Here is a 27566-nt window from a genome sequence, read left to right as displayed (position 1 = left end):
AATCTATATGTCTTATTGGGCTGGAATTCCTTTTGTTTTCGGAGGCCTGGAAATTAGTGTCTGGGCCTTCTCTGTGTCAAAATGGATCATCAACTCTCTGGTCACGGGGGAAGCATGGTTCCCTTCTACTGTGATGTTGTATTTCCCTATTTACCTGTCTTCAATTCACTTCATGACAATCTAACACAAGTTTTTCTTGCTAGTCTAATTGAAAAATCTGAGTTCTTCATAGTCATTTTGCCATCTTTCGTTCTTTTAGGTATTTTCACTTTTACAATACAGGACTACAGAACCAGAGGGTTTTATATGTACAAGACTCCTTGGATGCTGATGCCAAAGTTTTTCTTGATCCAAATAAGCTTTCTGATGATGGCACTGTGGCTTTACGAGGTTGGTGACACAACAGTTACTCCTGAACAAGTCTGAGTCTTCAGTAGTTAGAAATAGTTTGTGACTCTTATCGTGTTCAGAAAACAACAAAATAGTATGACTAGAGTGGCTTGTTAGCATCAAAGTAATCACAGTAGCCATATGTATTTTGTAAAGCCTTTCAGAAGAGCACTTCTAAGCCTGTTATTTTGGCAATTAAATGGGTTTATTTTTTGCTGTATCTTTTTCATAAATCTGGAATGTATTCAACTGAAATGTGTATGGATCTTGAGGCTTTCTGTAGCTAGAAAAAAATTTTTATGAACTTCTATCAACAGATTATCTTAAAATTTTAGTTTGTGTTCTTAATACAAGCCTGCAAGTTAAGGTAAGAGAGAAAGAAGTAGCAAAACTTCTTTGAGATTCACAAGATGACTTGTGTTCACTTCAGTGTTAACTCATGTTAGCTGTCCATTTTCCCACTCCTTATTGGCTTATTGCAGAAGCAAGGCTCTCAAATCTAGAAGCTTTTGAAGTCTTTGCAAGACCAATTGATGAAGACTACAGAAAGGACAGAATTAGGAGACTTTGAGTATAATCTAGTAAAAAAAAAAAAAAAAAAAAAAAAAAAAAAATCAATATGGCTTTTTCAGAGAGAAGTCCAGCCTTTAAAGTGTGGATATCAAATCAGGTTCATGCTGCATTTCTGAAAGGCTTATAACAAAGTCTCTTTCTAAATGCAAGTAGAGAGAAGACAGCCATGGAAAATAAGGTGAAAATCCCGGCATTGATTTTAAAATAAATAATGTAAAGACAGTGACAGGAATAACTGTCTAGCTCTCAAAGTGGAAATCACCTGTGCAGCTCTCTCAGGAACTGTGAAAGGACTTGGGCTGTTCTATATGTTCTCATATATCTAGAAAAAGGAATGAGCAGAGAGATGGCAGAGTAGGTTGATAATATGGAGTTATCCCATGTAAAGACTGAAGAATAACTGTGAAAAGATGCAGGAAGTAGATAAATTTATGATGCACAAAAAAACAAAGAACCTTGACCTTATTTGGAGAGAAATGGATGGGATTCTGAGCTGACCATGACTACTTCAGAAGAATTCTTGGTTTCTAAAAGATAATTCCATGATACTGTCACCTTGGTTCCTTGTACCAACCAAAATAAAGACATTGAATGTCAGAAATAGTTAAGAAAGAAGTGGAGATGAGAACAGAAAACATCGTTATATTTGCAACTCAGGGATTTATGTGGTACCGTTTCAAAATTAAATATAGTGCCAGCCTGGTCAGCTCCCAAAAGGGGCTCTAAATTATAATGCAGAGAAGGGCAACTGGAACAATCAAAGGTTTGGAAAAAGATTAGAAACAATTGAATGTGTCCAGATCAGTCGATCTGGAAAAGAGAGAACTTAACAGGGACGTGGTAGCAGTCTACAAAATCCTGCATGGCAATAAGTATGATGGAGAGAGTGCAGAAAGCTTTTTTCTATTCTGAGAATGTGAGGATATCAAATGAGGGCAGTGGGAGTTGAGTCCAAAGCAAAGAAGGTGTTTATCTTGGAAGTAGTAGATTTATTCAACAATGACAGTTGATACAGGGAGCTTGCTGTGGGTTTGAAGGGAAGGTAGAGAAGATCAAGGGAAGGCATGCACTGATGATGGTTAACAAACCACTTCATGGAAAAGAAGTTTCTTAAAAATGGTCAGAAGCTGGAAGAATACTTGCAGGAAATAGATGTGCTGTTGTTGCTCTTGCTCTTGCAGGCATCTTCTTGTTACTTCTGAAGAATCCTATATGGATTCTGTTCTGAATCAGAATGACCACCCTTGTGTACCTTATTGGGGTGCATGAGTGGTGTGTCTTAAACCTGAAATACCTATTAAGTACTTTTTTTTTTTAAGTAATTATTTTCAGGTCTTGATAGGCTTCTGATAATTCAGTCTCTTCAGCTGAGTTGATTTCCAGAAGTGAATTTGATCCTTGTTGGCTGTAATGGAAGATCTTCTGAATTTTTTTCAGAATCATATTTTCCTCAAAATTTGGATAGAACTGCATATATCTCAGAAGTCGTAGCTGACAGTAATGAATCCATTTGTTTTGTAGTGGGAATTCAGTTTTGATGGTTTTACAGGGTCCCATTTTCACTGATTGCAATATTGCAGCAGTAATTTCTTTATTTCAGACTTTTGTTTTTGCATTTAAATTCATGTTCATTTCTGTTGTGCTTTTACTGTCTTAGAACTTCAGTTTGTGGTCTCTGCCTATGTGCATTTGCAGTCTCCATCCTTACCACCAACTTCAGGGAAGAAGAATAACTATTGCTCAAATTGTATATCACATGCTGAGTACTAGTGATGCTACTGAACGTACTTCCTCAGTACACATGGCTAAACATGAATCTATTTGAGAGGCCCAAGATAAGAAAACTACTGCAAATCCCAAATTATAGTTGGTGTAGTTGCTTGCATTATCTTTAGAAAATAAATCATCTTGGTGTTTGGTGAGCACAGTCCTTTTAACTGCTTTCAGTTATACCTCTCTTTTGTTGAGATTTGACTAGTGTGTAGTAAATAGTAAAAAGCCATGTGGGGAAAAAAACAAACATTTTATTGAAAACTGATTCCTTGTTCTGGTTTTTACTGCATCTTGTTTGTCTCTGATTTTCTAGGTTATGCATTTAGTGAAGATGGTGAATACTTTGCATATGGCCTGAGCTCTAGTGGTTCTGATTGGGTTACTATCAAGTTTATGAAAGTGGAAGGTCCTGAGGAACTTCCAGATACACTGGAAAGAGTTAAATTCAGTTGCATGGCATGGACCCATGATGGAAAAGGCATGTTCTATAACTGCTATCCAAAACAAGATGGGAAAAGCGATGGTAAGTATGGCTATACCAGTTGTATGCTATTTGGAAACAAAGTAACTTTTTCTATTAATTTGTGCAACAAATAGTTAATACTAGTTTATATAGTTAGATATCAGATTGCCTTATATGGCCAAAACCTGTATTCAATTAGTGCCCCTTCATTTTTGTCTGCCTGACTCTATCCTTTTCTTAAAAGTTTACTGGCCCTTTTATTTTTTTTTCTAATACAGGCTGTGGTTGCCTGGAATTTGATGTCTGGAGACAGTTTACTCTAGATCTCTGCTTTGTTATGCATTTTTTTTTTTCTTTTTTTTTTTTCTGGGCATAGGTGAACTGACTCAGGAGTTGACTTGATGAAGAGTAATCTGAGTTATGAGGTTTTTGTTACTCAACCAGACCCGTGGTTCACTGCACAGCAAACCTGAACATTTACACTAGCAAAACTTAAAGTAGTAGAGAAGGTGGAGTAACTTGCTGGAGAATGTCAATACAGAAGGAATTTAGGAGCTTTCTCTTACTGTAAGGGAATGTTACTAATGTTTCTTCTGAACCTGTGCCCTTTTTGAAACCTTGAAGAGAGTTGAAATTCTATGTCTGTATTTAAATTTTTGCAAGTAGTTTTGCCAGACTTGTAATTTAGACACCTACCATGTGTTGTGTTTATTTTTAGACATATTTGTAGTTCAGAATCTGAAGTATTGCACTGGAAAATGTTGCAAGAAAAAAAAAAAGGAAAAATCAAGTAGCACACTGTGCTGCATCTTACAATCCTTAATTTTACTTTCAGCAGATGAAAATACAACGATTCCTAAAAACAGTAAATAGCAATAGATCTCCCCTTAATTCCCTAATGTAAGATAGAAGCAGAAACATCTTTAAAGGGTGGCAGAGATCATTGCTTTTCTTTGATTGTTTGGTATTTCTAGAAAGTGTAGTTTGAAGTGATAAACTTTCACATTTGAAGAAAGTATTGCCTGTAAAAGTCTAACTGTTTGAACAAGGCTGCCACATGATTTGAAGATGCATCTTATAGTAGTGAATGTTGATTGTTTGGAGGGGAATTGTAACTTCAATTATTCCTAGTTCTCTCTGCTGAATGGCTCTCTTCTTTTATATGCAAAAAGGTATAGAAGTTTCTGAGGCTTTTATGTGGGTGTTGTTGGATTTCTTTGAGAACTAATTTTTAATTATCTGCATTTCCCTAGGCACTGAGACCTCCACTAATCTGCACCAAAAGCTGTATTATCATGTATTAGGAACTAACCAATCAGAAGATATCCTGTGTGCTGAATTTCCCCATGAACCAAAATGGATGGGTGGAGCTGAGGTATGGTGATCGTGCTGAAGCTTAACATCATCTTTAAAAAAAAAGGGGGGTTTTTTATTATTTTTTTTTTTTTTGTTAGGTTAGATATTGGGAGGAGATTCTTTACTCAGAGGGTGGGTGAGGGACTAGAACAGGTTGCTCAGAGAAGCTATGGATGCCCCATCCCTGGAGGCATTTAAGGCCTGGTTGGATGAGGCCCTAGGCAGCCTGATTTAGTGGCTGACAACCCTGCCCACAGCAGGGAATTGGAACTGGATGGGTTCTAAGATCTTCTCAACCCAAGCTGTTCTGTGAATCTGTTAGAGTTGCAGAGCTTAGCACTGAACTAAAATTAATTGACTTGGAATCATTGACTAAGAATAGCTGAAAGTGAGACTGGTGTGCTTTAAATCAGTCCTTAAGTCTGTAATGAGACAGTCACGCAGCATTTTTCCGTTTTCAAGGACATTGTCTCACGTAAATTTTGGGATAAAAAAGGATCGCTTGGTGGAAAATTTATCATTGTTCTGTTTGCTTCTTGTCAGTGAACATCAGCCTTCATTTCTTACAAGAAGTCTGTTTCAAGAAACATGCTGTCTGAGTATTCCCCACCACATTTATTTTCTTTCTATTTGCTTTCATTGCCTCTTTCCTAAAAAGGAAATATCTCTTCTACTTGAAGAATGATGACAAACAGGAATTCTGTTAATAATGTATGCACAATTTATAGTTCATATCTTTCCTCTTTGATGGACTTCCACAACACAAACATGGTGTGGACAGTGTTACCAGAAAGTGATTGCTGGAATCAATTTCTTAAGTTTACTTATAGTTTACTTATAGTTGTCAAACTACAACTATATTGTTCAAAGTCGTAGTTAACCATAATTGTACGTAACCATGCTTTGATTTTCTTTACTTTAATGATTCAAAGTGCCCTAACTCTTGTAATTAGCACTGTATTAGAACTATAAGATAGGGTCTGGAGCACGGATCTTATGGGGAGCAGCTAAGGGAGCTAAGACTGTTTAAACTGGGAAAGAGGAGGCTTGAGGGAGACTTACTGCTATCTACAAATCCCTGAAGAGAAATTGTAGCAAGGTAGGGGTTGGCATCTTCTCCCAGATAACAGTGATAAAACAAGAGGAAATGACCTGAAGTTGCACTGAGGAGGTTCAGGTTGGATATTAGGAAACATTTATTCTCAGAGTGGCGAGGCATTGGAAAAGGAGGTGGTGGAGAGTCACTGTCTCTGGAGGTGTTTGTATGTGCCACTGAGGGACGTGGTTTAGTGGGCATGGTGGTGACAGGTTAGTGGTTGGTGATCTTAGAGGCCTTTCCAATCTCAGTGAATCTATGATTCTAGATTAGAATGGCACATTCTCTTAAGCACCATTGAATCTGGTTGCGCTTATAATGTTGAGATCATCCAATTGATCAGGGAATTGGGAAAATCGTTTTCCAGTGGCTAATATCCTGAAATTATTCATACTTTTCTGGCTCCCATGCTTAAACGTTATGTTTTGCTTTTATGGAAGGTCTTGTCAAGGCTCACACTTTTCATAAATATGAAAGACTTTCATTTGGATTAACGTAGTTGGTTCCCAGTACAACTTCTTCCTAGAAGCACCTCTTTTCAAAGATTTGATCATCGCTCTATCCTCACCATTCAGCATATCAACCCATGATATCAACTCCAACCATGTGGGGTTCTTTACTTTGTGCTGCCAGGATACAAAAATTCTCTCAAAGAATTTGAGCACTTGTATTCAAAATGGAACAGCAAATAAGCGTGTAACAGGCACCTCATCAAAGTGACCACACTACTCCTTGTCTACACAAATAGTATTTATTTATGAAATGTAGAGATAAACAACTCTTTTACATAATCTCATCTGTTATTGAAGCATACCTTTACTGTCTGACCTGAATATTGGTGTGAACTTGCAAATATGACTTTCAAGCATTTTTTGAACAGCAGTAGCAAGTTGTGTTGAGCTCCAAATTCCATCCTATTGCTAGATTAATTCATTATTCTTATTTTTCCCCAGATCTGTAAATAAAAGGTCTTCTTTCTGTTGGTGGCAGATGTCTTACAGTGATATATCCATTGATTCATACCAGTTATTACATACCATATTATTATTATTATTATTATTATTATTATTGCTTTGTGGTGCCATTAAGGCAAATTAATTTTCCTTGGTGGTGGAATATTACAGTGCTGATTTATTATGACCTTGATTTATTAGCATATACTGTTTTTTAGGGTAGTAAAAGTTTGTTGTCTTAGATCACATTAAATGATACAGAAATTATATATTCTATGTTAGATATAGAGGTACTCTTGTGTTCCAGGTAAGTTCTTGCTTAGTAAAACCTTATTTGAGGTAAAAGGTAACAAACGGCTTTGCTAGTGTACTAAGTTGAAGAAGCAGGGCTGGAGCATTTCAAGATCAGAAATATGGAACGGAATATGAGGAGGATGATGGCAAAGAACTAATAGCATGGAGCCTGTAGTGATTAGCAAAGAGTTTCCCAGGCCAGAGTGCAGAGGAGCAGCCATCCTGCATCTCCTTCCTCTTCTGTCATGAAAGAAAACCTTGAGGCAACCTTAAACAAAGTGCCTTTTTCTCTGACAGCAAATGTCTTGGGTAGTTTTTCGCATTGATGAGAATATATTGCCCTTGTAATAAGTGATCAAAAAGTCTGTGAGATGGGAAGAGTGCATTGGTAGTAATAACTCTTAGTGTACTGTACGAGGGTAGTAGATGGTAGTTCAGCTACTGATTATAAGTCTCTGGAATGGAAACATCCCCATGAGTACTAGGAAGAGGGGATAGGGTGTTGAATAGAGAAGCACTTCATTACTGTTAGCTCTTCTTATGTATGTAGTATGTGTGTAGTTGCCAGTGACTATTCCTAATCTCTAGGAGACTGGTATGTAAGATGAAATACTATTTTGAGGCAGCAAGGTAAAACAGAGATCCACTTTGGTAAACAATCATGAGCTTGTTGGAGTGATAATAGTCAGTGGAGCTGACTTTCCAGGACTGTGCTGTGAGCTGCAGCTGTAAAATGTGTCTTGGCACCCTGATATTAATGGAAGATGGTTTTTAATGGTCAGGAAAAGACAAATATTCTGCAATTGAAGTGTACCATTGTGATTGTAAAATGTGGTTTTATCTTTGTGAAATAGGTCAAAAATCTCCTTTTTGAACCATTCAAACAAGTGTTCTGGTCAATTTTATTTTTTAAGCGTGCATCTGAGAAAGCAAAAGACCACAAAATAATTGGGAAGAATTAAAATAGCTTTAGTAAAAATCAAGTTATGTGACTTACAGATGCCACCCTAAATATTCTTACTATCACTCTGCCAGAGATTTTAAAATCTAGCACAACTCAGTATTTTATGAAAATCTGCTTGCTTGCATTCTTGTAAGATAAATAAAGAAGTGTTTTTATTTGATAGTGCCTCATTGGCCCAAACAGGTAGAAACAGATTCTCTTCTGTTTTACTCAAGCTCCAGTGGAGTCAGTCAGATTATGCTATCAAGGGTCTACATTCAAATATCAAACCTTGCATTACAACAGGATCAGATCTTGAAGTTCAAAATCAGATTTAGAGGAGAAACTGCAGGTTTTTGCAACCATTGGGTAGAGGGAGGAAAATACCTGACTTGTCCATGTCAGGCATTTCACTTAAATCTTTCTCAGTTAGAGGAAAATAATAATAATGCCATAATGTTAAAAAACAAGTAGAGTGTTGCTGTGATGTCTATTCAAATGGAAAAATGAAATTGAGTCTCCAATTAGGACAGAAGAGGGTTGCGTAAAGTTTTGTAAGCTTGTTACATCTATGAAACAACATGCAAGAAAATAGCTTCAGTTTAAGTAGTTGACACCACTTATTCACACCAGCACTAATTACACTTGATTTAAACAAAATGTGTAACGCGTTGTCATAAAAATGTAGATTTCCAGCTTCTCACTGGAATGGATTGCTTGTGAGAGGGGGAAAAAAAAATATGTTTATTGCTAGTCGTACTTCAAATTTATAGCCAGATCAGTTTTGAAGAGGATGGTATTTAATCTCTTTGTTAGTGTAGAAAATGCATATGTTTTTCTGATGCAGATTCTAGGATGGTAAGGGATTTGGGAAGAAGCAGGAATGGGGATTGAGTGAATTTCCAGTAGATGGCAGTATAGGATGAAGATTATTGTTTTTTGGGGTTTTTTTTCCCGAACCTTTGCACTGTTACAGATAATCTTTGAAACAGGAGCTTCCCAGGCTTCTACCTCTCTGTTAGTGGTATGTTCTTGCTTCCTCTCCAGACTCATAGAGTATAACTGTCTTTCACAGACAGACTGTTATTCTCAGAGTTAGTCAGTAAATTATGTAAGAGTCTTTCACAGTTGTTAGTGTTCAAAGTCCCTACTACACAGACAGGAACAAAAGGAGGGCAATGGGGGAACCTTCCTGTCCCAATTCTGCCAACAATGAAGCAACAATTTTTGTGTTGTTTTTTTGACACGCCATGTGCAGTCCATAACCTGACAAGAAAAAAATTTTTTAAGTGTTTAGAACTGTCAGTTTACATCAGTGGTTCCCAGCAAGGAAGGTGAACTTGCAGATGAAATTTGGAGAGGAATAACCTTTGCCAGATATGTTCTGGCTGTGATGTGTTTTCACTACAAGATCATGAAAGTGCAGCATCCACAGGGGAAGAATGAACAGTAAGGGCTCAGAGCATCCAGTTTGCTTAAAACAGCCAGATTATCTTTCTGGCTGCATGTGGGTCTGTGGTAGATGTAATGTCTTACAGACATTGTATCATAGAGTCATTAAGGTTGGAGTTGATCTCTAATATCACCTAGTCCATCCTTCCCCAATGCCCTCTGAACCATGTCCCTCAGTGCTAAATCTCCATGGTTCTTGAATACTTCCAGGGAGGGTGACTGCTACCTCCTTAGGCAGTCTGTGCCAATGCTTGACTGCTTTTTCTGAGAAGAAATTCTTCCTACTGTCCAAGTGACTTTGAAGGGAATTGGATATAACCCAGACTTTGGATGCTCCTGAATTTATTCTGGTGTCATATGGAAGTCATACAGATGCAAACATTGCATTCGAAAACGAGCTGAAGACCACAGGAAAAAAAGGTAATACATTAGTTTGTCACCTCAGAGTAAAATTTGTAGCCTTCTGTATTAGAATTAAAGAGGATGCATGTGAAAACCCATGTTGCATGTTGTTGTGTTCCACTTGGGAACAAGGCTGTCTTATGTAGGAAATTGAGGGAATAGTGAAACTGAGTTAATGCCCAAAGCAATTTTTCTAAGCTGAAAAATGGAAAAATGGAAAGGGAGAACATATTAGCTTGTTGTTTACATACAACAAGACCATGTCCTTAGAGTATATCAAGCCTGCTTGTCAGTATAGAAAGGTTTCCGATGGACCCAATCCAGAAATCCCACATTCCTGTAGTCACCCACTGTTAGGTCTTCTAATTTAAAAAATCTAATTTATTAAAGCAGCGTGATACAAATAGGTAACAAAACAAGTATTTGTAGCATTCTTCAGGGGATTCTTATCTTCTCAAGAATATAAAATACTATGGGAACTATCATAGACTCATAGAATGGCTTTGGTTGGAAGGGACCTCAAAGATCATCAAGCTCCAACCCTCCTGCCACATGCAGGACCACCAACCTTCACATCTAATACTATACCAGGCTGCCCAGGGCCCCATCCAATCTGGCCTTGAGCACCTCTAGGGCAGGGCATCTGCAACCTCTCTGGGCAGCCTGTTCCAGCACCTCACCACTCTCTCTGTGAAGAATTTCCCTCTGACATCCAACCTAAATCTTCCCTCCTTCAATTTAAAACCACTTCCCCTTGTCCTGCCGTTATCTACCCTTGTAAAGTGTTGACTCCCCTCCTGTTTGTAGGCTCCCTTTAGATTCTGGAAGACTGTAATGAAGTCACCCCATAGCCTTCTTTTCTCCAGGCTGAACAAGCCCAGTTCCCTCACCCTGTCGTCATAGGAGGGGTCATCCAGCCCACTGATCATCTTTGCGGCCTTCCTCTGGACCTTTTCTAATAGTTCCCTGTCATTCTTGTATTGGAGGCCCCAGATCTGGGACACAGTACTCCAGATGAGGCCTCACGAGGGCAGAGTAGAGAGGGACAATCGCCTCCCTGTCCCTGCTGGCCACCTCTTCTGATGGAGCCCAGGATACCATTTGCTTTCTGAGCTGCAAGAGCACACTGCTGGCTCATGTTAAGTTTTTCATCCACCAGAACCTCCTGGTTCTTCTCTGCAGGGCTGTTCTCAAGGACTGCTCCTTCCAGTCTGTATATGTGCCTTGGATTCCTCCAGCCCAAGTGCAAAACCTTGCACTTTGCTGGAACTATATGCTAGTTTGAGTGACTTTAAAACATACAAGCAAAAACTTTAAGAATGCTTTACTTAATTTCTTCTTGTAGGAAAGGAAAGAGGTTTGCTTTTTCAAGCAATAAGTTAATAAAAGCAGAATTTGAATGGCTGGAAGATGACGGTGGGGATTCTTGACTGTCATCATGCAGGCAGAACTTTGTGGCACATCTTTGACACTGGAACACTTGAGGCTGTTTAGACAAAATTGCTCTTATTTCTTATTGACCAAGTGTTTTGACAGATTTCACTGGATGTTTTTACATCTCCTTCTGCAGAAGGCTTGTGGTTTTTTGTTGTTGTTTGGTTTTTTTGTGCTTAGGATTTTAATTTACTTTAGGAATATTTGAAATATTTGTAAGTGATGAAAGGCAGGTAATTCCTATATCAGTCTGAAGTGTCTTTTGCATGTAGATTCTTCAGGTTCAAGCTTGGTGAAATCGTGCCCAACATTTTTGCAGCATGTATGTAAAGATTTGGAAATAACAACTGTCATCTGTCTGCTTTATACTGATGGCTTCCTACATTCGTAAATGAATACTTAAGGGAGGAAAAAAAGTTTTTACTCAATCGCTCCTCATGGTTTTAAACTGTTGCATGTAGAGCATGTAATGAAAACTGTGGTATTAAAATGTAGCTTACCAATGCTGTGAGTTTTTAATTTTTAGCTATTGTCACAGACAGCATTGTTTTATCTGTGTTGCCACCCACCTTGCTTTCCCTGAAATGTTTGTTGTCCCAAACAACAATGTCTGAGTGCATAGAATGCAGTTCTTACTTTAACAATTTGGCTCTATTGTTTACTTTGTTTTATTAGAAATGTGTAAGTAATGGCAGTTAACCTTGTTCCCAGAGGACACTGGTTTTTGAAGAAAAGCAGTAGTTCACAAAGGTAACATGGATGCAGGTCAGGATGCGGGCTATAATGGTGTTAATGTCTGCAGTTAAAGAAGAGAAGTCAGTTTATCTTATTCTGGACACAGGCATATTACTGTATGATTTTTTACCTCATTTGTTTTAATGGCTTATTATGCAGAAGCAAGTCATGCAGTGATTAGGAGTTTTTCTACCTTGATGATAAAAGAGGAAAAAGTGGTAAAACTTGTAATTGTTTAGTTTAAAATGACACAGAACGTATAGTTGCCATAATAATAGGCATTCAAAGGACCTGTGTTTGTGAAGTGAAAGTAGAGAGCTCTTCCCTGTTCCAAATCTTTCAGTACTAACTACCCAGGTAGTACTCAAAGAACTAGAATTAATTTTCAGAGGAGTTGTTGTCAAGCCACTTTACTTGGAAGGAAAGCATTTTAATGTCTTTCTTATCGACTTTTTAGTTGAGGGGTAATATGTAAAGCCAGGAAGTCAGAAAACCCTACAGCCTTTTCCTGTTTGTTCTTTTTTGTTTGCTTGTTTAGTTATGTATGAATTTTAGATCTGGAGTGAGTTTCTATGAGACAAAATATTTAGCTTCACTTTTGCTGTGGATCCTCATAGATTGTTACTGCTATTGTAAATAGCAGAAGATAGGACTACTTGGGGTTCCTTAAATGACTTGCAGAATTAATTACATTTTTCTTTCTTTTACAAAATACGGTTATATAGTTGGAAAGCTCTTTTTATGTGCATGCACTTCTTGGACTTTAAATAAATGTTTATATCCATTAACTTGCCTAAGCCACAAGAAAACTGCTTTCTCCCTGAGTATTTTTCTAAGGAGTGGTTACCTTTCCTGGAAATTGGCAGAATAGGTAATAGGAAACAAAACTGCTATTAAAAACAGAAAGTGCCCCCCTATAAAGTCTTTGTAGAAGCAGTTTGGTTTATAAGGTGTAATCCATGAAACAAACAAAGCACCGCTGGTGAGTAAAGCTATTGCAGTGATATTTCTTTGTATACTGTAGTCACTGAAAATAGTGCTGAAATAATGAATCTAATGCATTCAAAATTGCCAAATGACTGAACAGTATCTGCTAAACTACCAACTATGTACCTACACTGTGTCTTTGAAGTAATCCTTCCTTTACCAGTGCTGTGTTAGGGATTATTGCTGCGTTATTCCAGTAAAACTGTTCATTGTTAACCTGAAGTTTTGAAAAGTACTGAATGGATTCAAGTGTCAACTCTAGTTGAAAGGCTACAGGACTACTTCTATCTTATTTTAACAGGAAATAAGTGTCAGATTAAGATATTTAATTGCTTTATAACTTCCTTTCCTTTTATCAGTGCATCTTGTCTGAAATAATAGAAGTCATATGAATGAGAGAAAATACAAACTGACTAGTGTTCCAAATCTCTCTCAGAAATTCTCAGTGTGTTTCTTTCCATCTAGTATAAAGCGAAACACAAATTTACTTCTGAGCCAGGCTGTCAGCTCTGACATTACAGCTGTCTTTTTTTTATACTGGACTATGAATGCATTCTGAGATTTGAGTGAAGTGCTGGTATGACTTTTCAGTTCGTAAGTTTGTGGGCCAAGAGCAAGGGTGCAGTTTACCTTATTAAGATGTATCTATTTAAGGATAACCCAAATGTTCTTGGGAAATCCTATTTCCTTTTGCCATTTGGATAACTAGTCTGTTTACAGTATAGAAAAGTTGGGGCATAGCAGCTGAGCTACCTTCAAAGCAATCTCTGCCCCTATTACTCATGTTTCCAGTTGCTCAGCACAGTATCTTAACTCAGCCATTTGTGCAGCTGCCCAGTGAACTGAGATACTGGTCTGGCAAAGGAGGCTTTCTCTATATATTTCTCTCTCTCTCTCTCTCTCTCTCTCCTTTTTTCTTTTCATCCAAGTTTTTCTTTTTCTACATGGAGCAGCGGGGGCTCATTCTCGAGCATGTTATTTTTTCATCTGGATCAGTTCTTCAGTGTGATTTGCCACACAGATAATAAATGCTTGCCCTAACGTGTATGGTTAGGGGAAAGAACTTGCATGTATACAAGTAACCCTAGCAGAAAGAAGAGGAAAGAGGGGGAGATGACATGCACTGGTGCTGCTGCCAAAATTTGTTCATCAGACTGTAACTTTGCAGTGTGGATTTCTAAATCTGCAATATAATACTAAACATTTTAGCATGCAGCAGTCAACAGTGTCTCGTCCTGTTTTTGTCACATTCCTTTGGGTTATAGAACTCACTGATGTAAAAACAGTTTCAATGATAAAGGCAGACATAATTGGCATCCCACCAGGAATATGCTGTGGGAGTTCCTACTTCAAATTAAACATAAACTGCTATCAACTCTTCACTCATTCAGCTGGGAACATGGAAGGAAAAAAAACTGATTAGATGTGCTCAAATTTGCTGTCATGAGAAGTTCCAAATTGCCCTTGCTATGACAACACATGAGAAAATGCCAAATAAGTTTTCTGTCTTGTGTGAAGTGAGCAGTTTTCAGTTAGCTCTTAATTCATAGCATCAAAGAGCACATCTGTGTGGGTTCTGGCTATGACTGAAGGACTTGTGTGTGTCTTACTACTGACTTCTACTGCAATGTATATTTGTGTATTCCACTTGCCAGTAGCATATCTCTTGAGTTAGTGAGGAAGAGGAAGAAACCTTGAGCTCGTACAGGTATGAGCAGTTATTTAACCAACATATTGCATTGGTTTAGTTTAATTAAAACTGACACTTTCAGTGAATTTTTGTCTAAAAACACAGAAGATGCTTTTCTAAAAGAGATCGCCTAGTCTTGATTTCCGGTCCTGAGCATAATCCACCTGGAAAGGAGGTGGCAAAATGTCTCAGTATTGCCTACTGTAGAAGTCTTGGGTGTTCTTTCCTGTTCATCTAGTAAGCTTGCAGATGTATGGCTTTTCTTTAGTGGCATAATTCCTGCTTGGTAAAAATGCTTATCAAAAAGGTAACTTGGAAATGCTTGTTCGTTGGTTTTGGTTTTTTTAGTTAGTTTGCATGTACTGAGATTAAGTGCTGTATTCTACAGTTTTCCTTTGTGCCTTCAAAACTATGGGTCTGCTTGAGTCGTTGCATAGCTACAGGCTAATATTCCTGAAATTTATTTTGCTGACTAATTCTAAGAAAACTTTGCACAACTAATGTTATGAATATTAACTGAAATAAGTCTATGGAGTGATTGCAATTGATGAATAAGGACCTTTGGAAGATGTTTAGTGCCAAACGGAAAGTTTTCAGAGTTCAGTTTCATGTTTTGTAACTAAAGGTTTAAATTTCCATTAGATATTTTTGTATAAGAATGTGGACAGTAAACAGTCTTCTACATCAGATGTTAATAAAACATGTAAATCTGGTAATTTTGGAATAAGCTCAGAACTTAGTAAAGAAAGGGAAGATTTAAATTGATGACTTGCTGTTGCTTCCCTCCATGGACTTGCACTTTCAAAAGCTTTGCAAGGAAGCAAGTTATGTTTGCAAAAATTGAGCAGAGAAAAAGGCTTAAATGATAACTTTGTGGACCAACAGACACAACTTTGGAAATTTGTAGTAGGCAATGCAACAGAAATTCTATCTTATTTCTGTAATGGCAGAACAAAAAGCTTCATCTGAAAATTTAGAATGTGTTTGTATGTTGTAATGTTCATTTAGCAGCAGCACTAGATTTATGTGTAAATCCTATGAAAATGATGAAAACAATTTTTTAAGTGACTGGGAGGAGAGCAGCCAGTCTCTTTGCACCTTTGAGAGAGAGACTTTTAGCAGCTATCTTTGGAAGTTCATTGTAATTGGGCAAACCATGAATCCAAAGCTAACTTTTATCATCTTGTTAAATCCTTCTCTTGTGTGTGCTGCTGTAAATGACAGTAGGGCAGTGCTTGGCTTTTTCTATTAAAAAAAAAAAATTGACGTAGCATGTTTGCTTACGCACAGACTTTTAGATCAAATATGTTCAATAATAAACTTCTTTTTTTAGTCAAAGATGGGGATAAATAAATACAGCTGTTTTGTTTTAATCAAATTTTTATACTTCTGTTCTTTGCCGGTATAAGTGCTGAGTGAGGATTCTTGGTGATATACATCTGTTCATTCAATTAATTGTAGCACTGACTAATTTTTTTGCTAGAGTTTTAGGGACTGCCTTTTCAACTTGGATTTTTTTTTTTTCTCTTAATTTATAGATATCTGATGATGGTCGATATGTCTTGCTGTCCATTCGAGAAGGATGTGATCCAGTGAACAGACTGTGGTACTGTGATCTCCAGGCAGAGTCTCAGGGTATATCAGGTATGTGTTTTCTTGCTTTGTAGATTTTTCTTCATCTTTCTTTCATTTCATTCTGAGAAAATACACACTTCTAGAACTTGGTTGTCTTTGTTATGTTTCATTAGAAAAAAACATTCTTAGTTTTGTAGTTTAAAAAGTCCCAAGGAAAAATTGGATAATACAGACACCCTTAGCAGTGTATGTTCCATTTTTTCCTACTCCACTAATATTTTCCAGTGCTTAATTTTTTCACATTTCACAAGTGCATGTCTCTCTTCAATCATTAATCTCCTTTAAAAAAAAAAAAAAAAAAAAAAACAGAACAACAAAGCAACCTGATTCTCCAGCTTCTATGTAACATTTTCACTGTATAGTGAAATGAAAATAAGCCCTTTAATGTATTAGTAATAAAACTTGGTTCTGTAATGTTGTTATTCTTAGTAGATACTTCTGCTGTAAGATTTCAAATAAACATTTATAAACTGTTGCCTATTTGTCTTCTAGTTGGATTACCTTCTGTCTTTTGTGTATTTGCCATGCTAGCATCAATACTATGGGCAAAACGCTTGGTACTTTGATTCACCATAATATGACCATTTTAATGATCAGTGGCTTTTGTGTTTCCAGAATACTGGCATTGGTGAAATCTCTTCTTAAATATATGCTTTGCTCTGTGCACAACAACTTAGTTCTTTGACTCTTTGTTGCTTCTATTTTCAAAAAACTTCATTGATAATGAATACTGCAGCAGCTCCTCATTGAATATTGAATTTAAGCAACTTGTTCTCTTGCCTGTAAACAGAATATTCAAGGCTTATGAGAGTGATTAGAACTGGTAGCAGCTCTGCAGTGGTGAGGGAGAGGGGAATGTATTTTTATTTCTCTCTGTCAGTGCCTTTATTATACTTACTGGTTGCGTGGTCTTCCCTTAATTAGTTGAACAAGTCTTAGTACAGTAGATTGAATTTTGGTGAGTTAAGTGTTAAAGATGATAGTTCACACTTCAAAACTCCTTCCTATGGAGAATACTGATATTTACTGTGTTCATGTTGTTCTGCACTTTTATAAATGATATTTCTTAATTACTTTTAAACTTGTCTTAGACAACTTGTATTAAACAAAACTGCTAAGTTACTTAGTGCCTACTTGAATGTAGGAAATGGCAGGTCTAATGACAATCATTACAGATACTTTCTGTGAAAATCTATTACAGACATTATACTGCATAGATAAACTGTTTAGTATAGTGATGCATTTTTGTAAATGATAAATTGGGTTGTCATTCAAGATGACATTTTCCAGCTAGAGGCAGATTGAATTAAAAAGAGTTGCTCTCCTGCCATATTTACTCTCCCATTTATAGATACGTTGAACAACCTTGATAAGAAAACTAGCATGAAGCCTTGACAGACTATGGATGAGATAATGAAGCTTCTATTTTATACTGCCTGGTATTAGGTAAAAGTGTAGTTTAACCTTTTTCAGGCTTGGAAATGCTGCTTTACAAAAAATATTTTCTTCAGACCAGTGTTTTGACTTGCCTTCTTGTTTGTTTGTGGGTGGAAATTCTTTTTCCTCTCTAAATTCTCTATTTCCCTTTATAAAAGGAAAGATGTAGATATAACAGTTTGCTTGCACAAATTCTGTTTTATAACCTCATGTACCTTTGTTATCTAAGTTGCCAAATGCATTTTCAGTATGAAGACTTATCTTTACCTGTGTCTTTCTGCCTTCATGTAAGTAAGCACAGATTTAACAATAGACATGAGGTGTTTCCTAGAGATGATTCTCCATTCACATGTAAGTACCCTGAATCACTGGTCCTCTAGTCTTTGGGCAGAAATGGTAAATTTGAGCGAGCATTAAAAGTGTAAGCTTAGTTTTCTGACTAGCGACTTGGACCACAAGAAGTGTAATTTCAGCTCAGTTTGTGATTTTCTGGGTCAGCAAATGTAGAAGTAATTATTTGTGAAGTTCGGAGAAACTAATACCAGATTTCATTAAGGTGATTTAGATAATAAATGAGCAGGTCTAGAATATGCCTAAAATTGAGTTTAATAACAATTCTGTTTCTTGATTTAAGACCTGCACTTAACTACAAATTAGGAGAGACTGTTCAGTAATATTCCAAGGGATGTTCAGATGAGTGAAGATGGAGAGAATTATGTATAATGGAAGCACATTCTTACAAAACCAAAGGATATAAAAATACTAGCCCTCCTTATGTTGTCTATATGTTATGAGTTTGTGTGTGTGTGTGTAAGTAGTGAATCATGCTACCAGTTATGAAGGCTCAAGGCAGTTAAGTCTGGAGTATCTGTGCTTTTTAAAGCATGTTATGTTATTCTTCTATCTTTTAGCTTTTAGAGCATGTTTTATTTATAATGGGAAGAATTCGTACTTTTGGTTAAGTCTTAGGGATTTCTTACCATTTTCTTTCCTCAGAATTATTGACTGTTTAGTCTGAGCCTTTATACTTGTTTACAATGACCTGTTTACTCAAAAATCTGTGGTAGAATTCAGAATATCATCTTTCTTTCAAAAAAATATTTATATATGTATATAAATAGGAATAAAAGGAAAAAAAGCAGGACAGTATTTTTCCAGTGTCCTGGATGGTACTTGAAATAAATAATCGGTTTTTCAGACTTTTGTTTTTCTTCCCTAATACAAGTTATCCAGTAATGCAGTCGTTCTTTAAAGGATTTTAAGTTTTTTAAGTTTTACAGTTCTTTAAACTTACTTGAAGAGCATTGAACAGAAAAAGCAGTGAATCTTTTTCAGAACATATGCCTTCCCTGGTTTGTTTGTTTGTTTTTCGTTTTGGAAGGAGTGGGAGAAGAAAACGCAACTGCTAATCATGACACACTTCAAATGGTTGTTTTTTAAAGTTGCTCCATAGCATATCTTTGTAAATATCATTTCCTCTATATCATCATGAATTTGTTTTTTAAAATGCTCTTTCTCATAGAGTGCCACTGCAGTTGAAATGCCCACACATGAAGTCATGAATTAATGTCACTTTAGACAGAATTGCACAAAAATGCAGAAAACTGATTCTGATCTGTGATTTATTACCCCAAAAAGCCTATTTCAAAATGTCATGTAAACTAACTTAGTCTGCCTTTCTTGATTTTTGATTGCAAGCAGCGCAATCTTTTCCTTTGAGAGGAGGCAATCAAATTTCTTAGTTGTTTAAATAGTTTTCTTTAAAAAGGTGTTCTCTTAGTCAAGAAATATGACCACTTTACATTGGATTTCTTTTCCCTACGATGCACTGAGGGCCTTGTGGAGCTGATTGTAATTCTTTCACTATTTCCTTGGGAAAGTGATTGCAGTGATAAATGGACATTTGTTTGGCCTGCTTACTTACAAATGGTTGTGTAGAAGTCACATAGTTCAGTGTTGTGACCTCAGTACTGAAAGCCAAAACTGCCAGGTTTGTAGGAAAACTGTGGGAATGTCTGTGAAATGAAATTACATTTATAGGCCATTACTTTACTCCAAAGACAGTAAAGCATATCTTCTGAGAGAGAGTGAGAGTTGCATCAAAACCTAGGTTTGGTGTGTCCTTATCTACTATATTAAAAAGAAAGCTTTTTTTTAAGTAAATGTGTAAATAGATCTTTTAATTATTGACTTTCTTTTTGCATTGTTGAGAGTAATTTCTATGTTAGTCTCCAGTGATTCTGCAGCCTCAGGATCTCTTGAATCCTTGAATGAGTCAGAAGGAGTAGAATCAGTTTCTTGAAAACGGTGTAACTTTACCCAAAAAGAAGAACCAATTTGCTCTATTCAGGGAAGATTGAACGAAGAAATTTCTCTTAGCAATAATGCATCTGTTGCCAATACTGTTCTCTCAATGAAATGAGAATTTTTTCCTTCTCATAAACCTTAGAATTCTTTATTTTAGCATTCTTTATTTTATACCTATGTGGTAGTCTCATGCACTGACACAGTGAACAAAGCAATAATTATAGTGTCTTCCAAAGGTGGACTCAAATTATCTGCTCTTCCAGAGTGTTTTGAACATTCATTATTGTACCTTAACCTTGTCTAATTGCAGAGTGATTTCATTCTTGTTTCACATGAGGTGAAAATATAAGCTGAAAAACAGTGCAGTAGGATTCTCCTAATGAGAGGGAACAGAAGAAAATTTAAATGGCCTCTTCAAAAAATAGTGTGGCAAGTTTTCATAGTGTACCTCTTAATTAGCTGTGATCTCCAAAACAGACAGACAAAAGAATCCAGCTCCCAGGGCAGCTGGGCATTAATGATTCTAATAATGCTTCTAAATGCAATTAACAGATTATCTAGATAATTATGCTAATAATTAAGATATCTCATCTTTTATCAAGGTGTTACTGTAACTTTTGCATTGTGTTTCCTGAGAAGTAGACAGGTCTCAGATATTTTGGCACCCCTTCACAATCATCTGAGTCAGTATACCCTCTACTACCGTTTACTCTTGTTGAAACAGGGACTTAATGTGACTGTGTGTTTTATTTGCATTGTTCTCAGTACCACCCTTGTGCTGTAAGTCTTGAACCCTTCACATCTTGTGAATGACAGAAGCGTGTGTTCTGGCTTCCCACTGCTTCACCTTCGGTATGGGATAGGCTGCCTGGGTAACTCAGGCTATGTCTGTACACAAGCAAGTTGTACACAGCCTTTTATGCCCTTACATTGAAGCCAAGAGGTACATGCCAACTCATCTCTGTATGCTGGAGGTCTCTTCACTCCCAGATGTAACTGTCCAAGTGGTCTCTTGACCACTTGAATGATTTTGGTTTAACACCATCCCCCAAACTGTGGCCACAGGATTCTCTCCCCTGTGGATTATTTGAGATACGAAAATCAATAAAAGTTTATCTGTCATTTGTGATGTGAATAACAGCTCTCTTCTTTGAATTCTTTGAATAATTTGATGGCATCCTGCTTATGCTGAGTCCTAGTACAGTTGAGTTAAAATGTCAGCAGATGACTTCATAGAAATATCTACATCAGATTTCAGAATATCTGACTTAGATTAAACATTCTTTCACTAGCATAAAATAATGACAAATAATGAGAGGAAAGGAACTGAAAGAGTTTGGAAAGTTGGGATGACTCCTGTTCTTTTAAAGAGAATGACTGATCTCATGACTGAGTTAGTGTATAAGCTTTAAGCTTGATGGACTTACGGTATAGACTAATTTTGTACAGAACTTGTGTACTTACTGGAGAGGGCTTGTTGGTTTGGCTTGTTGGTGTTTTTTTGTTTTTTTTTTAGCAAGGTTTTGTCATTACTGGTATTTACTGTGACGCAAGATAGTTCAGTTTTAGAACTGATCTATGGAATAAAAGGAGCAGAAACAAATGGATTGGTTTCTAGAGAGTTCCTTAAGGAACTTATTTTGTCTGTTCCTGGACATAAGTCATAAATCAATTAATAGTGTGCTATGCAACTGGTTGTCTGTATTGAAATATCATTGTAAAAGAGGACTAGGCACTGTGTTGGTATGTGGTTTAAAGGATGTACAGGGTGGACAAATGCAGGCTTGCAGTAGTTGCTTTCAAATTTGGAGTTCTGTTTTTCTTGGGCTGGATAACACATAGATTGACACATAGATTGAATATATAATAATAACAAAGTATAGTTGTTTTAAATCTCTTCTGAGATTTAAATGATTTTAATTCATTTTTTCATTAAGCTAATCCTACAGCTAGCTTCATTATTGAATGCAGTGAATTCCAGTGTGGCTGGGGTGGGTGATGAACTTTCTTACATTATGCTGTACTGCAGAAATGAAGTCACAACTGAATTTTGCTAGAAGTAATGGGAGAGTTGTTTCCAGACCCTTCATGTTTGAGAGGAGGTGATGGACAGAGGTGATATGTTTCAGATAATTAGCTGGATTTCTGTGCTCTTCCTGCAACTATTAAACAGAAAGTGTCTCCATTAATTGCCATTCTTTAGGATAATTACAGGCTAGATCTCTGTGCTGCTTGCAAAGGCAGTGAAGCTGTTAGTTCTCATACTCCTTAAGGTTAAAGGCAAGGGAAGAAGCAGAAAAGACTACAAAACTAAGACCACTTCCAAAAAATTGAGAGAAACATTCCTCCATGGCATTTGAAAAAATTGTTAAGTGGAGGTGAGAGAGAAAATAAGCCAATTAAAATGCAGCTGTTCACAAAAAGATTTCATAGAGAACTATTTGCAGAGCTCTTAAATGAGCATTCATTATTTCAGAAATTGTACTGATTGGCAAAGAGGGAATGAGGGATACTGAAAAAATGAAAGCAAATGTTAGGGTAAGATAGGTATTAACTCTCTCCCAGCCAAAACTGGGACAGCCTAGGATCTAGCAGATAGCACATCTGACATAGGTGCCTTTTACTTGTTTTAAGGATGTAGTGCTTTAACAACAAAACTCTAATTTAGTCACATTTAAAAAGAGATGAAATAGCATTAAATTAAAAATAGGAGGTGCTTGGGTTGCTCCAATTAAAATTTCATTCCATTTTATAGTAGCTTGCTGTGGAAAGACGCATACAAGTAGTCTGACTTCGCAACTGAAAACTGGGAGCTAGAAATGTACAATTTAGGGGGAAGAAAACAAAAAACATTTTTACTTATCTATTAAGAAAGATCAGAGTAAAGTGTTTTTTTATTTTCTTTAGTCTGAAAGATAAAAAATGAAAAATCATTGTCCTTCCAACAATTCAGTATTCAGTTCTTACATTGTTTGGCTTACATTCCCAGGAAAGTAGGGGTAGGAAAATCCATCTAAAAAAATCCATCCATCTTGGGAAAAGAAATGAAGTAAGAAAGGAAAATGATGAAGCAGTGTATTTCATGTATAGAAATGAAAAACACTCATCAAATATTTGCCTGAGGGAACTCAGAAGATGACTGTGAATTCAGAAATGAGTCAGCTACTGTGGGAATTATGGTCCAACACAATATAGCCTATAGCAGGCTTACAGAAGTTAAGATATTTCTTTCCTCAGCAGATGGAATCAATGTGTAGTCTTCCGTTTTTACTTTTATTTACATTTGAAGTGCTATCATAACAAGAAAAATATTTCCTTTTTCATTTCAAATTGAATTCATTAGTTTCTGGCTGGTTTGAAAAGAAGAATACAACAGGATAAACATATCCAGTTGGGGAAAAAAAAAAAAAAAAAAAAAAAGAAAAGCAAAGCTGTAAAAGCCTTTTTACTTCCTTAAATTTTGAACTTCTTTTCCTGTTTATGCTCAATTACATGCCCATCTTGTTTTTCATTGGATATTTAGACAATACAAATAAATTAAATTTGCAGCTTTTCTGTGTAAGAGGCTGAAATGAGCGAACCAGGCTGTCCCATGAGAATCAGCAAGAAATGGAACAATTAAATAAGTAAGCTTTTTTTGTTAACAATTCATAAGTAGTAGGAGCAATGCCTTACTTTCCAAAGTAGCAGGACAATATTCTAGCTTTCCCTTTGTGTCTCATTCCAGATAGCTGAAAAAACAATAAACAAATCACTCTTTTGAGCTTTTCTTTATCCCACTGGTCTCCTTGTCTGACTAAGAGAACCTGGCAGACATCAGTGCTAATTTAAATTGTTCTGTTGTCTTGAGATGCCTGACTTTGCTTCCTTACCTTTAGCTGCCTTTGTTGTTTAAAAATTTTTTTTCCCCTTATAATTTGATGTTTCCATTTGCAAGAGCAAGCATCATCTTCAGTGATCTTGCTAGTGAGGAAGAATTACAAATAAGGAACATAATGTGTATTTTAACGTTTCATCCTTTACTGAATAGTTCTGTAACATGATATGGACATTAAAATATTGAAATGTTTAAGTATTTATCTTTCAGGCTCTTTACTACCCCATGGAACTCACAGTCCTGAGCTACATTTCTATTGTTAAATTCAAAGAGAGGCAGAAAAAGATGCATTATAAATCTACATACTAAGCTACTAGAATTAGAAAGTCAGCAGTGTTGAAGTGGGATGCACAAAGTTGAAAATACATAGGATGCAGACACTCCCTCTGCTTTCATGCTGCCTGTCTGAGGTATTACAAGACATGCAAGGAGGCAGTGTTTCTCTTGTTCCTTTTGCGCTTTTTCCAGTCAGCTCAGGATAAGAAGCACTCACCTACACAGTGAGAAGATCTGATTTCATCTCTCTTGCTGTGTTAAAAGATTTGATGTGCTCTCTCCCACCTATCAAATACTGTAAACATCAGACTTTATTACTTATCTTTCTAAGCTTTTCTTGCATGTAGCCAGACCCTGCTTGAACTGGCTTCCTCTATACTAATAAACTTAATGGATTGATGAATGTTTTCTGGCACTAAGACCAGCTGACTTTCAACGACCTATGTCAATACCTGTACAACCCTCTTACTCTGCAGTGCTTGGGTGGCTGCATCCAGACTGCTTATTAGAAATGATTCCTAGCCTTAAATCATACCCCAGCCTGGAATTTTTTTTTTTTTTTTTAAGACTAATTAATTTATTTTATTGATGTATTGATGTAGTCTGTGATTTACACAACTGAGAAACATCAGTAGGGGTTGACTTGTGCTGCAGTCTCTTTTCAGATGTCCATGGAACAACTGCTGACATTAAAGACTTTTCAACTACGTGCCATTGCAGTTTTCTCTATCTCAATGAACGTTCATTGTATCACTTACTCCATTTGCAGTAGAAAGTTTTGAGACAATACAGTGTACTGAGTAACCCAGAGGTTTGAAGATAAAGAAGTTGGAATGTATGTACAGCTCTCACCCTGTATTTCCCAACTCCATTTCTAGGAATCCTCAAATCGTTAACAGTAGTAGGAAGTACTGGCATCAGTGCTCTCCTGACATCTAACTGGTAGAAAATCGCATGAACAAGACGACTCCTACTCTAGTGATAGCTGCTTAGAATTTAATTTAGTCTGAGCTGGTTGGCTAGGATCCTTTGGTCTCTATGGAGATGAGGGAAGTGATACTTCCAGGTAGCAGTTTTCTTTATCCTAAGCAATAAAGAAGTATTGTCTTTCTTTTCATGAAATGTATCAGTATTCTGGATTAATAGCTTAGTTTTGCATATCTTAGGTAATAAACAGTGGAATGATTTTTGCGACAACCTGAATAACTACCTGAATGGCATATAAGGGAAGTTAAATGGTGACATTTGTATTTGGTGGCAGAAGCTGAAGAGGACTTTGGAGCCCTTACAGTAGGTTCTGTCTATGTAGTCTAGGTTTTGGAAAAACTGGAACAGGTACCTTAAGGAATCCAAAATAAAAGCTCACCTTCATTATGAAACAACTGTTTTATGGAGTTTCAAAATGGATAGTATGATCATGTAGTGTAATAGCTTACATATCTCACTAGCTTCCATGCCAATTTTCATCCAGAGGTTAGAATATGCTTTTAATTGTGCAGTCCTCATTTTTTTTAGAAGTAATTCTGTACAGGTGTTCTAGTCAGACAGGTGTTTTGCTAGGAGTGGAGTTTCTCTTGCCTATCATTTGTAACTTTAAAGAGCAGAGTTTGTTAGCAGTATAATCCTGATAACTAGAATCAATCTGTTTTTCTTTTAATGAGTTTGGCAGGTCTGTATTTGTGCCATTTCTCCAGGCTGAAAGAAGCCTCTATTAAGTGCGTTCCAAAACATGGCATGGTTTTAAGCTTTGTCGTATTTCTTTCTGGTCTTCAATAGATCTCAACTGTCAGCAACACAGATTCACGTTATCCTTCCTTTAAAAAAAAAAAAAAAAAAAAAAATCTTTTAGCCTCAAAAAGGAGATCTTGTTCAAACTACTGAGCAGTGAATTTCTTTGTACCTTACTTTTTCTGTGGAACTCAGTCTTTTTTTTTCCATCTCAGGTATCTTATCTGTCGTGGCTAATGTTTATGTAACAGAGCAGTTATTCTTTTAGGGAATACCAAGTGGACTTCACTTGGTGTATGGTAATACAAAGTAGTCAGTACAAAAGTTAATCCATGAATTGCTTGTAGGTAAGAATTAAACTGTGTGTCTTACATGCTTCACTGTGCACCAGGGCTGGCGATGGAAATAGGGTAATACAATGCTGGAATTACTTTTCAAAGGAATTACTGAGGGAGACTGCAGACTCATGAATCTGATGTCTGTGCAATGTAAGCTAGTAGAAAAGTACAAGAATGTAATTAGTAGTTACCTGAATAAAAATGAGTCTGCTTCAGTTTTGGAAAGGAAAAGTTTGCCTTACAAACCAGTTGGTATTCTTTGAAGGGAATGTAGGTAAACTAATTTGTACAGTCATGCTGGATTTCTGAAAGGCTTAAAACTGAGTATGTCACCAAAAAATTATTCTTTCCAGTGTGAGCACAGCGTAGAGATATACACCATTGTGTATTTTTCTTTGCTGATGTTGTCTTTTGAGATGAAATTGTTTTCGCTCCATCCTTTGTCTTCAGCTCAGCTTCTTTGCTTAGGTGCTATATGTATTTTAAGTCTAAAACTCAAAATTGGTATTTTAAGTACTTGAGGAAAATGTTAGTTGTGGAAATTTGCTGGGTCTTCTGTCAGCTCTGCTGTACATTTAGTACAGCACTATAGATGTCAGCTAGTCCAAAAAAATTACTTCCATGTGGAGGGAACCTCTGGTTTAACTCTCGTCTTTTTTATGAAATACTGTTTGTCCAATATTTGCTATTTCATTATTACTTTAGTAATTATCACTTAATACATTTCATTAGCTTTCTATACAGCTTGAATTGTGGCTCCTTCTTGCATGTACTCTTTAAATTGTGAATGAAAAATGATGTAATTAAAGACTTTATGCAAGCATGACATTAGTTCTGCTGTAGTGAGAACAGCTGTCTTCTATATTCATTGATTCTTTACATATTTCAAGTGTCTGGGGACCAGTGGAAGTCAGGTTGTACTGTGTAGGATAGAAAATAGTCTTGAATCTAAGTGGAGATTACATCTAAGAAATGAGTGTAGACTGTTTCCCCTTTTCTATATAGGAATACATGTGATACTTTGTCAACAGCCATGGGTTAATTGAATTTACAGTGTGATCTATAATAATCCTTGCCAGAGTGTTTTCCCTGGAAGACAACTTATGAAACAGTGCTTCTATTTCCTTCCACTAATATTAAAGGAAGCATCTTTTCTGCGTCTCATGTTAGATAGAATGTTCTTCATGCTTCCCTTCCCTCCTTCACAGTATTCATACTGTGTATAGGATGAGTCATTTTGCTCTTTAAATATTCAGTTGGTTTGCTAAGATTTTAACTGGGCCATTGTGAGCTATTTGTGTTAAGAACGGGCCTTTCTAAACTAGAAAATCACTGCATAGCTTCTGACAAATTTGTAGCTATTCTTTAATGAGTGTTGGGATTCTTGTTGGTTTGTTTCTCTGTTTGTCAGCTACTGAACCTACTAA

At 36.5% G+C, this 27566-nt stretch overlaps 1 protein-coding gene across 1 annotated transcript in view; it reads left to right on the top strand.

Moving 5' to 3' along the window:
• LOC122158528 (prolyl endopeptidase) overlaps positions 1–27566 on the top strand; it is a 94657-nt gene that overhangs the window by 10194 nt on the left and 56897 nt on the right. The window contains exons 4-7 of the mRNA XM_042815266.1: positions 260–390; positions 3050–3259; positions 4453–4574; positions 16080–16185. Of these exons, the coding sequence (XP_042671200.1) occupies positions 260–390; positions 3050–3259; positions 4453–4574; positions 16080–16185 (569 nt within the window). The remainder of the gene's footprint in view (positions 1–259; positions 391–3049; positions 3260–4452; positions 4575–16079; positions 16186–27566) is intronic.

The sequence above is a fragment of the Centrocercus urophasianus genome, unplaced genomic scaffold, assembly GCF_019232065.1.
Source record: "Centrocercus urophasianus isolate 14NV4802_14NV808 unplaced genomic scaffold, USGS_Curo_1.0 seq_10, whole genome shotgun sequence".
Taxonomy (NCBI): Eukaryota; Metazoa; Chordata; class Aves; order Galliformes; family Phasianidae; genus Centrocercus; species Centrocercus urophasianus.
Note: the sequence above shows the minus strand (reverse complement) of the source record. Positions and strands in the feature narration are given on the sequence as shown.